The 17,452-nt window shown below is 47.7% G+C and overlaps 1 protein-coding gene across 2 annotated transcripts in view; it reads left to right on the top strand.

Moving 5' to 3' along the window:
- The window catches only part of LOC130204492 (double-stranded RNA-specific editase 1-like), a 35,651-nt gene that overhangs the window by 12,297 nt on the left and 5,902 nt on the right, over positions 1-17,452 (top strand). The window contains exons 2-7 of one of the 2 annotated variants that reach the window (XM_056431257.1): positions 1,320-1,362; positions 3,035-3,109; positions 8,081-9,015; positions 15,370-15,484; positions 16,071-16,206; positions 16,369-16,523. In XM_056431257.1, the coding sequence (XP_056287232.1) occupies positions 1,320-1,362; positions 3,035-3,109; positions 8,081-9,015; positions 15,370-15,484; positions 16,071-16,206; positions 16,369-16,523 (1,459 nt within the window). Of the gene's footprint in view, positions 1-1,319; positions 1,363-3,034; positions 3,110-8,080; positions 9,016-15,369; positions 15,485-16,070; positions 16,240-16,368; positions 16,524-17,452 lie in introns of both variants that reach the window. The other variant, XM_056431256.1, reaches the window with a different exon arrangement.

Here is a 17,452-nt window from a genome sequence, read left to right as displayed (position 1 = left end):
GTCTTGTATCTGTGGTCTTGTATCTGTAGTCTTGTGGTCTTGTATCTGTAGTCTTGTAGTCTTGTATCTGTAGTCTTGTGGTCTTGTATCTGTAGTCTTGTATCTGTAGTCTTGTGGTCTTGTATCTGTAGTCCTGTAGTCTTGTATCTGTAGTCTTGTAGTCTTGTGGTCTTGTATCTGTAGTCTTGTGTTCTTGTATCTGTAGTCTTGTGGACTTGTATCTGTAGTCTTATGGTCTTGTATCTGTAGTCTTGTAGTCTTGTATCTGTGGTCTTGTGGACTTGTATCTGTAGTCTTGTAGTCTTGTATCTGTAGTCTTGTAGTCTTGTATCTGTAGTCTTGTAGTCTTGTATCTGTAGTCTTGTATCTGTAGTCTTGTGGACTTGTATCTGAAGTCTTGTAGTCTTGTATCTGTAGTCTTGTGGTCTTGTATCTGTAGTCTTGTGGTCTTGTATCTGTAGTCTTGTAGTCTTGTATCTGTGGTCTTGTAGTCTTGTAGTCTTGTATCTGTGGTCTTGTATCTGTAGTCTTGTGGTCTTGTATCTGTAGTCTTGTAGTCTTGTATATGTGGTCTTGTATCTGTAGTCTTGTGGTCTTGTATCTGTAGTCTTGGATCTGTAGTCTTGTATCTGTAGTCTTGTGGTCTTGTATCTGTAGTCTTGTGGTCTTATAGTCTTGTATCTGTAGTCTTGTATCTGTAGTCTTGTGGTCTTGTATCTGTGGTCTTGTAGTCTTGTATATGTGGTCTTGTATCTGTAGTCTTGTGGTCTTGTATCTGTAGTCTTGTATCTGTAGTCTTGTGGTCTTGTATCTGTAGTCTTGTGGTCTTGTAGTCTTGTATCTGTAGTCTTGTGGTCTTGTAGTCTTGTATCTGTGGTCTTGTAGTCTTGTGGTCTTGTATCTGTAGTCTTGGATCTGTAGTCTTGTATCTGTAGTCTTGTGGTCTTGTGGTCTTGTATCTGTAGTCGTGTGGTCTTATAGTCTTGTATCTGTAGTCTTGTGGTCTTGTAGTCTTGTATCTGTGGTCTTGTAGTCTTGTATCTGTAGTCTTGTGGTCTTGTAGTCTTGTGGTCTTGTATCTGTAGTCTTGTATCTGTAGTCTTGTGGTCTTGTAGTCTTGTATCTGTGGTCTTGTGGTCTTGTATCTGTAGTCTTGTGGTCTTGTAGTCTTGTATCTGTAGTCTTGTGGACTTGTATCTGATGTCTGTAACACGGGTCACGTGACTGCGTGGTCGCTCAGTGAGAGGACAGCGGCTCCCCCTGGTGGCCGCTCTCTGTAGCTCCATCGTCACAGCAACAACTCGTCTTTTTCATTTCAGAGCCCCAGACTGCGGACGTCCTTCAGAGGAAGACACCGAGCAGGTTGGTGGACTTGTTTTATTCAAACGGGTTATTAAAGTAAAATTATGTGGCCCAGACAATAACTGAAGAGGCAGAGGTATTTCAGGATCCTACATGTTCCATAATGTATCCTATTCATGGACGGATTAAGAAACCACGGGCCCCTGGGCCTGGACGTGTCAAGGCCCCCCCCCCCCCACCCGCAAAAAAAGAAGGGGAAAAAAAGAAGTAACAAAAAAATTGTTTAAAAAAAACATCGCTAACAAAACAGTCCGTATGGAACAACGATACCGGAGCTGAGCAGACAACATAACGCAAATTATATGACCATGACATGAATGACTTAAGCCTAGCATATACCGGCTATGGCGCATCGTGTCATATCATCATATCAATACAAAGTTAAGAACAGCTACTTCACGCAGAGGCTGTGGCTTAGGGGCCCCCTGAGCTCACGGGCCCCTGGTGCCGGTAGGCTCGTTCGGTAATCCATCCCTCAGTAGGACTATTGGGGCCCTGTTACTGACATGAATGACTTAAGCCTAGCACAGCACGCTGGCGCATCGTGTCATATCATCATATTCATATCAATACAATGTTAATCACAGCGACGCGTCGGAGGCTCAGGCCCAGGGGCCCCCTGAGCTCATGGGCCCCTGGGCCTGGGCCCGGTAGGCCCGTTGGTTAATCCATCCCTGATCCTATTCCTAATGAATGTCCACAGGTTTAGGACTCAGGGGTCTACTTGTGTTGTCTCCTGTTGTCGTTGCATGTTGTTTGTTGTGTGTGTGGTGACGTTCAGTGCCCAGACTGAATATCAAACATTATTAATATCATAAGTTCAGCTGAGGGAAGGTGTGTTTCCTTAAAGCTTCATCTTCATGTATCTCTCCATCCTGGTCCTAAACCTGAAGTAACCTCCTCCTGGGTGCAGTGGCACTGCGGCCCACCAGGGGGCAGTAACAGCCTTTCATTGAACTGCACGATGTCATCCTATTTTTCATAAAGCAACAACAAATGTTCAGCTCACAGAAATATAACGTTATGCAAGTTAAGGTGAGAGACGTTCATACTGCGGCTCTCGGCCTCACGACATATATATTTGATATACTTCATATCACTACATATATATTTGATATACTTCATATCACTACATATATTTGTTATATACTTCATATCACAACATATATATTTTATATACTTCATATCAGCTGTTCTCACTTTACAAAAGTAAAGCCTGCAATCCATCACCCACTCCTCAGGAAGTGACGTCATATAGGAGGTGGGTGTGTGTCGACTTATCTGACCTCCAGCACTAACACACGTGTCCACTAGGGGGCAGCAGACCCCGTGTGTCCACTAGGGGGCAGCAGACCCTGTGTGTCCAGTGAAGTGACCAATGAAGTGACTAATGAAGTGACCAGTGAAGTGACCAGTGAATTGACCAATGAAGTGACCAGTGAAGTGACTAATGAAGTGACTAATGAAGTGACCAGTGAAGTGACCAGTGAATTGACCAATGAAGTGACCAATGAAGTGACCAGTGAATTGACCAATGAAGTGACCAGTGAATTGACCAATGAAGTGACCAGTGAAGTGACCAGTGAATTGACCAACGGACTAACGGTCTATACTCATGTGTGTGGTACAGAGGGGGATTCATTGTCCCGGGACCCTTGTGTGTCTCTTCCAGGCCGAGTGGGAGATCGGATCCCTGGACACCAGCAGAGGGCGCTCACCGTCGAGGGGGGCCAAGTCCAGACCATGAGTGAGTCCACTTAACCCCTTCTAGTCCAACCAAGACATCCGATCTGAACCAGCAGCGTTGACACCTTTTTCTTTCATTCTTGTGTCTATGAGACATACGTAGAGGTTTAGAAACTAAATATCTGGTGCATTGTATTCCTGTCGGAGTGGCCTTGAATGTACCGCCCGATTCCTTTAGGCTCAGGAGGTGGAACAGAGCTTAATCCGGGTCTGGGTCTCAGCTTGTCCCCTTTGCTCTGAACACAATGCTCCCTAAAGCCTCTGGCTCTGAAACCACCACCACATGATAAGCTGATGGCAAAGATGAAACGTCAAGATTCTAAAGGACGTTAATATGCAGCAAGCACAACAAGTTCCACAAAGCTTTCCTCTCATCCGATTGGTGCTCCTGATTCACGGGGAGAGCATGCTGAGGTTTGATAAGTTATTTATACGCAGATGATACGATCCAGCATCACGCTGAGTGGCTGTTTGTCTGGAAGGAGTCTGGACCTGAAGACCAGAACCAGAGATCTGTGTGTTGTGACAGGTTCTTTAGACTCTTCTGGTCCCGCTGCAGTGTCCCTGTTCTGCGTAAGTGGAACAAGGCGGGAGAACATGTGGATCCCACAATGTAGAGTCAAGGACTGTAAACAGCCAGTCAGAAAGGAATCTCAGCCAAAAGATCAACTTGTCGATCTCAAGAAGAGACCTTCTGTTCCTGCTCTGCTGTTGGAGAACCCGAACCACATCTCCCCCAGCAGACCTGGAATCATGTTCCTCTTGTCGCTCAGGGCTCCGTCAGCGCTGTGTTCCTCATGTTCGTGTTCCTCATGTTTGTGTTCCTCATGTTTGTGTTCCTCATGTTCGTGTTCCTCATGTTTGTGTTCCTCATGTTTATGTTCCTCATGTTTGTGTTCCTCATGTTTGTGTTCCTCATGTTTGTGTTCCTCGTGTTTATGGTCCTCATGGTTGTGTTCCTCATGGTTGTGTTCCTCATGTTTATGTTCCTCATGTTCGTGTTCCTCATGTTTGTGTTCCTCATGTTTATGTTCCTCATGTTTGTGTTCCTCATGTTTGTGTTCCTCATGTTTATGTTCCTCATGTTTGTGTTCCTCATGTTTGTGTTCCTCATGGTTGTGGTCCTCATGGTTGTGTTCCTCATGTTTGTGTTCCTCATGTTTGTGTTCCTCATGGTTGTGTTCCTCATGGTTGTGTTCCTCATGTTTGTGTTCCTCATGGTTGTGTTCCTCATGTTTGTGTTCCTCATGTTTGTGTTCCTCATGTTCGTGTTCCTCATGTTTATGTTCCTCATGGTTGTGTTCCTCATGTTTGTGTTCCTCATGTTTGTGTTCCTCATGTTTGTGTTCCTCGTGTTTGTGTTCCTCATGGTTGTGTTCCTCGTGTTTGTGTTCCTCATGTTCGTGTTCCTCATGGTTGTGTTCCTCATGTTTGTGTTCCTCGTGTTTGTGTTCCTCATGTTGGAGTTCCTCATGTTTGTGTTCCTCATGTTGGAGTTCCTCATGTTTGTGTTCCTCATGGTTGTGTTCCTCATGTTTGTGTTCCTCATGTTGGAGTTCCTCATGTTCGTGTTCCTCATGGTTGTGTTCCTCATGTTTGTGTTCCTCGTGTTCGTGTTCCTCATGTTTGTGTTCCTCATGTTCATGTTCCTCATGTTTGTGTTCCTCATGTTGGAGTTCCTCATGTTCCTCATGTTTGTGTTCCTCATGTTTGTGTTCCTCATGTTCGTGTTCCTCATGTTTGTGTTCCTCATGGTTGTGTTCCTCATGTTTGTGTTCCTCGTGTTCGTGTTCCTCGTGTTCGTGTTCCTCGTGTTTGTGTTCCTCATGGTTGTGTTCCTCATGGTTGTGTTCCTCATGTTTGTGTTCCTCATGTTTGTGTTCCTCATGTTCGTGTTCCTCATGGTTGTGTTCCTCATGTTTGTGTTCCTCATGTTCGTGTTCCTCATGTTTGTGTTCCTCATGTTTGTGTTCCTCATGTTCGTGTTCCTCATGGTTGTGTTCCTCATGTTTGTGTTCCTCATGTTTGTGTTCCTCATGTTTGTGTTCCTCATGTTCGTGTTCCTCATGGTTGTGTTCCTCATGTTCGTGTTCCTCATGTTTGTGTTCCTCATGTTTGTGTTCCTCATGTTTGTGTTCCTCATGTTTGTGTTCCTCATGTTGGAGTTCCTCATGTTTGTGTTCCTCATGTTTGTGTTCCTCATGTTCGTGTTCCTCATGGTTGTGTTCCTCATGTTTGTGTTCCTCATGTTTGTGTTCCTCATGTTCGTGTTCCTCATGTTTGTGTTCCTCATGTTTGTGTTGCTCATGTTCATGTTCCTCATGGTTGTGTTCCTCATGTTTGTGTTCCTCATGTTCGTGTTCCTCATGTTTGTGTTCCTCATGTTCGTGTTCCTCATGTTTGTGTTCCTCATGTTCGTGTTCCTCATGTTTGTGTTCCTCATGTTCGTGTTCCTCATGTTTATGTTCCTCATGTTTGTGTTCCTCATGGTTGTGTTCCTCATGTTTGTGTTCCTCATGTTTGTGTTCCTCATGTTCGTGTTCCTCATGTTTGTGTTCCTCATGTTCGTGTTGCTCATGTTCATGTTCCTCATGGTTGTGTTCCTCATGTTTGTGTTCCTCATGTTTGTGTTCCTCATGTTCGTGTTCCTCATGTTTGTGTTCCTCATGTTTGTGTTCCTCATGTTCGTGTTCCTCATGTTTGTGTTCCTCATGTTCGTGTTGCTCATGTTCGTGTTCCTCATGGTTGTGTTCCTCATGTTTGTGTTCCTCATGTTCGTGTTCCTCATGTTCGTGTTCCTCATGTTCGTGTTCCTCATGTTCATGTTCCTCATGGTTGTGTTCCTCATGGTTGTGTTCCTCATGTTTGTGTTCCTCATGTTTGTGTTCCTCATGTTGGAGTTCCTCATGTTTGTGTTCCTCATGTTTGTGTTCCTCATGTTTGTGTTCCTCATGTTCGTGTTCCTCATGTTTGTGTTCCTCATGTTCGTGTTCCTCATGTTTGTGTTCCTCATGTTCGTGTTCCTCATGGTTGTGTTCCTCATGTTGGAGTTCCTCATGTTTGTGTTCCTCATGTTCATGTTCCTCATGTTTGTGTTCCTCATGTTTGTGTTCCTCATGTTCGTGTTCCTCATGTTTGTGTTCCTCATGTTCGTGTTCCTCATGTTCGTGTTCCTCATGTTCGTGTTCCTCATGTTTGTGTTCCTCATGTTCGTGTTCCTCATGTTCATGTTCCTCATGGTTGTGTTCCTCATGTTTGTGTTCCTCATGTTTGTGTTCCTCATGTTGGAGTTCTGCTCCTTCTGGCCCTCTGGTGGACGATGAGCTCAGCTTCTTCCCCTCCCATCAGGCGGAGGTGTAGAAGGTGTTCATCTCTAAAGCTCCACGTGGTTCATGGTGGTAGAGGTGAAGTTCTTTCCCTCATCAAGTCCTTTTAGTTTGTTTGTGGAGGATTTGGTTTTTATGTAAACACTGAACTATCTCTCAGGCTTTACATTTCATCGAGCTGTCGGCTGCTCACTGGGGACGAGCTGCAGAGCCACTGAGATGACCCCAGAGGCTAACCGCTCTCTGAGGGACTTGTGGGGTCGCCACGTATCGCATTTTACAGGTGATCAGACATGTTTAGTCTTTAGGTTTCTACACGTTGACGTTTATTTATAAAGCAGAATCAGAGAATCTCAATAAGACTCAGTAAGGGGTCTTAAAACCAGACGGACACGGTTATTGAAACCCAATGCCATGCTGTAGGTTGAACATGCGATACACACCTGAACTGTGCTCTGATAAACACAAGGTAGTATTTTCTATGTCTAACCAAATGTATATTGATGCATTGAATCCATCCCATGTGAAAGCTGATGTCCTCTCTCTGGTGTTTCAGGCTCAGACGTTGAACCTTTATTCCCTCGACGCTCTAAACCTGCTTTGACGGATTGTTTTCTGTCCTGAGCACCGAAAGGAGTAACCTATCGGATTTTGATGCAGGATGTTATAAATGGAAATTTACATCCAGTCCCATCAGCTCTGTACCAGGCCCAGTGATGTGTGTTCCCCAAACACAGATAATTAAACACACAGCTTGATCCACTTCACGGCTGCAACAAATAGTTTAATGTATGCAGGGTTCGTACGGTCATGGAAAACCTGGAAAAGTCATAGAATTTTTAAATGGTAATTTCCAGGCCTGGAAAAGTCATGGAAAAAACAAATCATAAAAGTTTTGGAAAACTCATGGAAATGTGTTATAATCACATGTTCGTTTGAGTTTGAGTTCATGGAGTATGAAATAATGAATATGTTTTTTAACCCTTGTGTTGCCTTCGGGTCAATTTGACCCGATTCAATGTTTAATGTCGGTGTTCTTTCGGGAGTCAACAAACAAACATAAAGTACCTCACACTTAAACTTGGAAAACAATATTAATTCTAATAATTTTCTGGAGATTTTAATAGCTGGGGTCATATTGACCTCAAGGGTAAAATATGTTAGTAAATATAAAGGTAACAGGAGGGTTAAACATTGAATCGGGTCATATTGACCCGAAGGTGACAGGAGGGTGAAACATTGAATCGGGTCAAATTGACCCGAAGGCAACACAAGGGTTAAAGAAAAACGCTCAAAATATAAGCCGGGATACATTACATTTTCTAAATTTTTCATGTTTATACTGAGATTTCAGTTTGGTCATGGAAATTTGGTTTAAAGTCCTGGAAATCCATCGGTCAACATGTGTAAGAACCCTGTGTATGTTGTTCATGGTAAATAAGATAATTATGTGAACATTTTTCACTACTCAAACCCAAGGGTTTGTAGACGAGTCTTAATATTGTGTATCATGGATAGATAGTGTGTATAGATTAAGGAACGCACATCACTGGTTCAGGTGCAAAGAGGTCAAGGAATCTCTAAACTTCACATTTACAAGATCCTGCACCGAAGGCGTTGTAAGTCACTCTTTCTGGGCACCGCAGGTTCACGCAGCACCGACGTTAAGGAGAACCGCAACTCGGACAACCTCTTCTCCAAAGAGGGGGTTGCAGCCGAGGCCGCCCGGCCCCCCTATGGGGGAGCCGGGGGTGGGAGGAAGCGCCCCCTAGAGGAGGGCAACAATGGGCACGCTCACTCCAAGTACAGGCCCAAGAAGCGTAAGAAGGTCCCCGGGCCGGTTCTGCCCAAGAACGCCCTGATGCAGCTGAACGAGATCAAGCCGGGCCTGCAGTACCGACTGCTCTCGCAGACCGGGCCGGTCCACGCGCCCGCCTTCGTGATGACGGTGGAGGTCAACGGGCAGCTCTTTGAGGGTTGCGGTCCCACCAAGAAGAAGGCCAAGCTGAACGCGGCGGAGAAGGCCCTGCGCTCCTTCGTCCAGTTCCCCAACGCGTCCGAAGCCCACATGGCCATGGGCCGGACCCTGTCGGTCCACACGGACTTCACCTCGGACCAGGCGGACTTCCCGGACACGCTCTTCAACGGCTTTGAGACGTCCGGTCCTGGAGACGACCCGTTTTACCTGGCGCCCAACAGCAATGGTTCCTTCGGCTCTCTGGGGGTAGAGTACCCGTTGATACCCTCCCCTCTGCCCAACCCGGTCCAGGCCCCCTTGCCCCCGGTGCCCTCCACCTCCCTGTTTCCGACAGGCAACAAGAACCCAGTCATGATCCTCAATGAGCTGCGGCCGGGCCTGAAGTACGACTTTGTGTCGGAGAGCGGGGAGAGCCACGCCAAGAACTTTGTGATGTCGGTGTGGGCCGACGCCCAGAGCTTCCAGGGCTCCGGCCGGAACAAGAAGCTGGCCAAGGCCCGGGCGGCCCAGGCGGCGCTGTCCGCCCTGTTCAACATGCAGCTGGATCAGACCCCATCCATGCAGCCCATCCCCAGTGAAGGACTGCAGCTCTACCTGCCGCAGGTGAGCATGGATTACCCACAATGCATTGTTCTCTGGGCCTTCGTCTGTGACTCTGTGACTCGACCAGGTGTTTGGTTATTAACCAGACGGATTCATAACCGAGCAAACGCCCAAAAACACAAGACATGTGAGTCATGTGACGGCGTGTGGTAACGATATGCAGATGTTGCGTAATACTAGAAGAAGAAAAGGTGCACTTCGCTGTGTGTGGCATTGTATCTGAATTATGTCTCTTTAAAAAAAATGTATTGATGCTTTTAGCTTGTAGAAATTCCTCCTTAAAAAATGTCATATATATTTATTCTATCAGTTGTTAAGGCATTGGAAATATACATGTGTGTACATCTATATATTTGTACTATATATATTTGTCACAACCCGGCTCTTAGGGCATGGCAAATATGGCGCGGACACAGCATTAAGTCAAAGAAAAGTGTTTATTTAACGTAATAACGAAACAAAACGTGGTGAAGTGTGGCAGTCAGTAACATCAGTAGTGCCCATGTGTGTGTAATGGAGTGTAAGTGTTGTCAGCCAAACCCAAGGAAACCAACAACAAAGGAAACCAGCAGCAACGGGACCAGCAGCAAAGTAACCCACGACCAGCACCACGACCACGACCAGCACCACTCCACCTTGAGGAGAACAACGCCCCATGCACCGTGTGGATCAAAGCCTTTATGCCCTCCTGCTCTCGGACCAGGTGTGCTGCATCCGGCAATCACTCACCTCAGGACATGATTAGTGATGAGACACGGGGACCGGCACACCCCCCCCCTTAAAATCGGTGTCCAAACGGATCACCGTCATCGTACTGTTCTCAATGCAACGGTGCCCGTGACAAGACGCTTTCTCTGTGACCGCGCCTGGACCCGTACACTTAGCTTGAAAAGGGGAACTAACAATAGCCACAAGCACGAGAACCTGGTCTCCTGGACCGAACCCATGTTGCTCTGCACGTCGGTCATACAACCTCTTCACTCCACCTCGGGACACAGACTTCTCCCATGCCACACCACCATCTAGAAACAAAAGATGCTCAAAACCATTCACATCGTCCACCAGTCCTACCGGCAACTTCGTATCCACACAGCCATCTCAGTTCTGCCAAGGGACCACGCACAGAATGTCCAAAAGCCAACTCACTAGGGCTAAAACCTGTCCTCTCCTGTCCAGCCTCCCTCGCAGCCAACCTCAACCACGGAAGCCCCTCCTCCCAGCCTCCATCCAGCTCAGCACAACATCCACCCAGAAGAGACCCAAGGGTCGGGCGAATCCTCTCTAAGGCTCCCCGGCTCCCAAAGAGTCCACACCTATCATGCGCCACCTCCAAGACAAGACCGCGTACCCCAGTCGGCACCACAAGATGGAAACCCTCATTTCCCCCACAATCCTCACCAATGGGAAGCCATCCTCCGAACATCTTGTTCTGCAAGAAGGAGCCACTAACTGCACCATCTCCGAAACGGGCAAAACTCGCTGAAACATTTCCCTCAAAGAAGAATCCCCACCCCGCTGCTCCACGACCGCTCCGCGCGACAGTGACACAGGAAGCCCGGACAGAACCGGGACCTCCGACCCCACCTCCACCGTGTCGACCAATGACATGGCAGGGTCCGACCTGCTCATAGCGCGCGTAAATACGCAGGACGGAAAAACCTCAGGCAACACTCTGGAGCTCTCGTCAAACGCAGAATCAATTGGACAACATGTGACCACCTGTGTGGGAGGAGTGTCAGTCCAAACTCTACTCCCAGCCAAGCCGTTGCCCAAAATAAAATGTATACGCTCAATAGGCAACGCCGGACGCACCCCAACAGCTCTCTCACCTTTCACCAGCGCACAGTCCAGCACCATCTTGTGCAAAGGAACCGGGAGAATCTTCAATCCCATCCCGCGACTGAGAACAAAGTCACCAGTGTCAGTCTCCTCAGACAAAGGCAAAACAGAGTCAACAATATACCAATCATCGGCCCCTGTATCCCTCAAGATGTTTATCGGGACCTTCACCTCACTTCCTAAAAGTGACACAAATCCACCTCGAATGAACGGAGCAGAAGCTGCCAAGACACTGAGGTCACATGAGTGAGACTCCTCAGCAGCCGGTAACTGTAGCCGCACAGGCAGAAGGCCTCACATCCCTGAGCCTAGACTGGAACAAAGGACACTCCGCCTTGCAATGCCCCTCCTCTCGACAATAATTACAGGTATCACTATTGTCCACCCCAGATCTAAACCCTCCCACCTCCATTGAACGCGTCTCCTGCACAGTTGCCTCAGAAACATTTCCCCGCACCCCCAAAACATTGCGACACTCTCTAAAACTGCGTTTATGAAGCAACATATACTCATCTGCTGACACGGCCGCATCGGCAGCAGTCACGCTTCTCCAACGCGATCTGGAAGGACATTTTTAAACTGCTCCAAAACCATCAACTCGCACAGATCTTCAAACGTAGCTACGTCGAGGGCAGTTAACCACCGCTTAAAGTGAGTCGGTAGGTCTCTCACCAACTCCACATACGTCTGATCTACTTTCCTCTCCAAGGATCTAAAACGTTGGCGAAAGACCTCTGGCACCAGCTCGTAGATTTTGAGCACCGCAGCCTTTATCTTAGTATCGCTCGAACTGTCCTCCAGACTCAAAGTGGAATACGCTTCCTGTGCTTTCCCCGACAGGACACACTGCAGCATCAGTGCACAGTCCTCATCGAGCCAGTCTCTAGCCTTAGCTACCCGTTCAAAGAGCAACAAAAACGTGTCAGGATCCCTCTCATTAAACGGTGGCAACCAGCGCAAATTACTCACATCCACGTGCTTCCCCCAGGCCTGGGCCCCGGTGGGCCCCGGTGGGCCCCGGTGGGCCCGGCCGTCTCAGGACAATTTGCCATCTGCGATCAGAGACAAACGATATCTCTCCAGCTCTTGGCGGCTTCTCTCCATCTCTATCTGCTTACTACTCTCCAATTCCAGTTTACTCCTTTCATGTTTCAGTTTACTCTCCTGTTTATTCCTTTCATGTTCCATCTGCAACAGCAAAATCTCCTTCTGTTGCTCAAACGTTCGTCCATGAGTTCGAAAGGACACAGCAGTAGAAACGGGGCCAGAATCTTCCCCTTCAGACATAATTCCTCTCTCAATCAATTTTGACATGATAGCATCTTTGATATTCTCTTTGACACGTTTGTCCCCTTCCACCACCACCTTGTAATGATCTGCGATGCAAAGCAGCTGCTCTCTTGTGCACACATCCAGGGACTCCTGAGATGGAGCATCAACGAACGCCTCAGCCTCCGACATCTCAACTATTTACCAAGACGACCAACAAAAGCCACGTTTATCCCCACGGCAGACCCAGACAGACCCCACAATGTGAACCCCTGCGTGCAATGAGGAATAACCCTCAACTTGGTGTAGAGTCTCCCTCCTATCAAAGCTCGTCCCTAGTCTTCATGCAGCTACTTGTGGTGGGTATTTATGCACTGAAGACCGCTGGTTTAGCAGAGCGACTAGCAAGCTAGCAACTCCACAGACACCACGGCCATGCTCCCAAGGAAGCTTCAGCCACGTTCGCCACAGCACAACCAACACCGCTCAACGAAGCCAACAGGGAACGTCGCTACGCCTACCAGGGGAAACTCCACACCACTTAGGCACAGAGCGACCTGCAATCGTGATCCGGACCCGCCGCAGCATGAATGTAACAAACCTCCTCGAATACTGAAGAGCAAAGACCACAATAAATATCGTAATTCACGCAGTAGCTCAAACCCAAAACCTCAAATCCCACGAGCGGCACAGACAACAAATGAATGCCCTGGAAAGTGCTCAACCAAACATTTGCATATATGCGCCACGTACCGCTAGGTTACGACGTAAACCCACTTTAAAAACACTTTTTACCGTGTAGTTGCCAAAATGCTGCAAGCAAACAAATACAACAGCCCACCGCTACACGTTCCCAAGTCACCTACTGCAGCGGTCCCCAACCTTTTTTGAGCCACGGACCGGTTCCGTGTCAGGAATAATTTTCACGGACCGGCAATATAAATGACGTAATAAATATGACGTCATACAATTATAGGAAGGGCATAAAGTGCCAAAACTACAACTCATCATTACGCCGAATGAGTGTGAGCCGTGCTTGTTGACCTGCAACGAGCCACTGATGGAGACGGCGACACAGACGTGTGTTTGGTCCGCTGCTCCTCACCGAGTTCTGGTCGCTGTCATTAGAACACCGGCAGAGTTGTTGTGTGAAATGTCCCTTAAGGCCACCGTCATTTGCATCTCCAACACATGTTCTTCTAGCTCGGACGGGCTCGATTCACCGGGTGGGTTTGTTTACATGGGTTGCAGGTCTATTCTTTTGCAGTCGGGTCTTTTGTGGTTGGAGTACCGCTCAAATTCTTTTAAAAGCCTCTTCCACCCGGTCAACGCCTGAAACATGTAGAATATTCCGCTGTTCACTCGCCCACACAGCAGCGACTTTATCGGCCAACTTGAAAACAGTTGTCATTTCCCTGAAGTGACAGAATTCATTGAGCAGGTTAAATATGTTTTAAGATTATTTGTCACTGTGCCGCCAGCAGAGGGTTCGGCGTGAGACTCGCCTGCAGCGATAAACCCGAACTTTAAGACTCCTGAACGCGGCTCAGACCGACACACGGATGTATCCGGTCCTTTTTCAAAATAAGATATTTTTCCGACTGATTAAAAAAAAAAAAATTTAACTTTATTTATTCACTTTTTTCCCGCGGCCCGGTTCCAACCAAGCCACGGTCCGGTACCGGGCCGCGGCCCGGGGGTTGGGGACCCCTGACCTACTGCACACGGTAAAAAGCTGGACGAGCCCCCAATTTGTCACAACCCGGCTCTTAGGGCATGGCAAATATGGCGCGGACACAGCATTAAGTCAAAGAAAAGTGTTTATTTAACGTAATAACGAAACAAAACGTAGTGAAGTGTGGCAGTCAGTAACATCAGTAGTGCCCATGTGTGTGTAATGGAGTGTAAGTGTTGTCAGCCAAACCAAAGGAAACCAACAACAAAGGAAACCAACAGCAACGGGACCAGCAGCAAAGTAACCCACGACCAGCACCACGACCAGCACCACGACCACCACCACGACCAGCACCACGACCACGACCAGCACCACGACCAGCACCACGACCAGCACCACGACCACGACCAGCACCACGACCACCACCACGACCAGCACCACGACCAGCACCACGACCACGACCAGCACCACGACCAGCACCACGACCAGCACCACGACCAGCACCACGACCAGCACCACTCCACCTTGAGGAGAACAACGCCCCATGCACAGTGTGAGATCAAAGCCTTTATGCCCTCCTGCTCTCGGACCAGGTGTGCTGCATCCGGCAATCACTCACCTCAGGACATGATTAATGATGAGACACGGGGACCGGCACAATATACACATACATATATATGTATGTGTATATATATACAGGACTGTCTCAGAAAATTAGAATATTGTGATGAAGTTCTTTATTTTCTGTAATGCAATTAAAAAAACAAAAATGTCATGCATTCTGGATTCATTACAAATCAACTGAAATATTGCATGCCTTTTATTCTGATTTATTGCTGATTATGGCTTACAGCTTAAGAAAACTCAAATATCCTATCTCTAAATATTAGAATATCATGAAAAAGTATACTAGTAGGGTATTAAACAAATCACTTGAATTGTCTAATTAACTCGAAACACCTGCAAGGGTTTCCTGAGCCTTGACAAACACTCAGCTGTTATAAATCTTCTTTTAACTTGGTCTGAGGAAATATTAAAATTTTATGAGATAGGATTTTAGAGTTTTCTTAAGCTGTAAGCCATAATCAGCAATATTAAAAGAATAAAAGGCTTGCAATATTTCAGTTGATTTGTAATGAATCCAGAATGCATGACATTTTTGTTTTTTTAATTGCATTACAGAAAATAAAGAACTTTATCACAATATTCTAATTTTCTGAGACAGTCCTGTAGTACAAATATATAGATGTACACATATACACATATGTATGTATAAATACACATATATATATATACTGTATATATATATATGTGTGTGTATATGTGTGTATGTATACACACATATGTGTGTATATACATATATGTATGAATCAGTCAGAGCAGCTGTGTCCTGTCCTTCATACCACTGCACCTGAAATATTCAACACTAGCTTCAGTGCAGATCAGAAGAGCCTCCCCTGTATTTGGGTCACACTTTGTTGGGTTCTCATATTCATAATTCATCAAATGTGATTCCGGTCGCTGTATTTCCATTGAAGCCCCGCCCACGTGTTCTCGGGGTTCCCTCTCAGGTCCTGGCGGACGCCGTCTCTCGCCTGGTCGTCGACAAGTTCAGCGATCTGACGGACAGCTTCACATCTCCGCACGCCAGACGAAAAGTATTGGCAGGCGTCGTCATGACGACAGGTGACTCATGGTTGCTTCTGATGTGTGTGTGTGTGTGAAGCTCTGGATGTAAAGGAGATGGAGGACCAGCAGTGATGGGGAGAACTCTCTCTGTCAGGGACTCGTCCTTTGGGTTTCATGTCATGTTTTATGGCCAACTCCTTCTGCATTGCGTGGCTTCTGCTCAGTGGTGTTCCCCCCGCTGTGTGTTCCAGCTCGTCTTGTAGGTGTTGAAGTCATGCGAATAAAAATCCCGCTTTGGGCTCGTATAGTCGTATAATAAATGTAGAACCTTCATGGATTAAAAAGGCTTCATAAAACGAGTGGTTCTATTTTAAATGGAGGTCCACAGGGAATGCTCTCGGAGCCACAGGGATGCTATTAGTGCAGTACCGCTGTTGGCCACTGGGACACGTTGACAGCAAGTCGTCCACCACCGTATATCTCTCTCTCTCCCATTGGCCCGGCCAGCTGTAGATCACCAGATCCCTAGAATCCCCTCAGTGCCTCTGAGGAGACGGTCTACCTTGAGCCTGGGTGAGGTTGGTGAACCAGGGGGTAAACTTGGTGACACCACAGACTTCTATCCCCGTACCTTCTCGTCCAGGTGCCGATGTGAAGGAGGCCCAGGTCATCTGTATGTCCACAGGAACAAAGTGCATCAACGGTGAATACATGAGCGATAGAGGTCTGGCCCTCAACGACTGCCACGCCGAGATCCTGGCTCGCCGCTCGCTCATCAGGTACCTGTACGCCCAGCTGGACCCTTTCCTCAGGTGAGGGCTGCTGGCTGAAACCTGGGGCTTGTGGGACTGGGTTTAAAGACCATGATACGGTTCCTTTACCCTGCATGTCTAACATCGATTGAGTCGTTCTGACATACCGGCCCGTCTCTGTGTCTCCAGTAACCAGGAGGAGGAGCAGCAGAACTCCGTCTTCACCAGGTGTGACGACGGACACGGCTTCAGGCTGAAGGAACACATCCAGTTCCACCTGTACATCAGCACCTCCCCCTGTGGAGACGCCCGCATCTTCTCTCCTCATGAAGCCTGCATGGAGGGTGAGGGCTGCAGGACTCGTTTGGTACCAATCCGTCCTGGTAAACCACATGAAGTCAACCTCTCTATAGTTTTCATCATAAACCTTGTAGGATAAAGGGAATGGAGCAGGTTCCCATAAGGGTCTACAGCTGGGGAACCAAGCCAATACCATTAGCTAGACCTCACCCTAAGTGGGTACCCAACATGGGACCCTTGGATAGCACACAGAGGACCCTTTGTCCTGTTCTCATTATGTTCCATAGAAACCTGGAGACATATACATGGTCCCCTTATGATGTGGCCTGAGGATGATGTAAGACTTACATAACATGTTGCATTGCTCACTGTGAGGTCCTGAAGGGGCCATTGCTCACCATGGGGTCCTGAAGGGGCCATTGCTCACCATGGGGTCCTGAAGGGTCCATTGCTCACCGTGAGGTCCTGAAGGATCCATTGTTCACCATGGGGTCCTGAAGGGTCCATTGCTCACCATGAGGTCCTGAAGGGGCCATTGTTCACCATGGGGTCCTGAAGGGTCCATTGCTCACTGTGCGGTCCTGAAGGGGCCATTGCTCACCATGGGGTCCTGAAGGATCCATTGCTCACCATGGGGTCCTGAAGGATCCATTGCTCACTGTGCGGTCCTGAAGGGGCCATTGCTCACTGTGCGGTCCTGAAGGGGCCATTGCTCACCATGGGGTCCTGAAGGATCCATTGCTCACCATGGGGTCCTGAAGGGTCCATTGCTCACCATGGGGTCCTGAAGGGGCCATTGCTCACCATGGGGTCCTGAAGGATCCATTGCTCACCATGGGGTCCTGAAGGATCCATTGCTCACTGTGAGGTCCTGAAGGATCCATTGCTCACCATGGGGTCCTGAAGGATCCATTGCTCACCATGGGGTCCTGAAGGATCCATTGCTCACTGTGAGGTCCTGAAGGATCCATTG

Source organism: Pseudoliparis swirei, chromosome 14, assembly GCF_029220125.1.
Source record: "Pseudoliparis swirei isolate HS2019 ecotype Mariana Trench chromosome 14, NWPU_hadal_v1, whole genome shotgun sequence".
Lineage (NCBI taxonomy): Eukaryota > Metazoa > Chordata > Actinopteri > Perciformes > Liparidae > Pseudoliparis > Pseudoliparis swirei.
The sequence above is the reverse complement of the archived record's forward strand: the minus strand, read 5'-3'. Positions and strand labels throughout refer to the sequence as shown.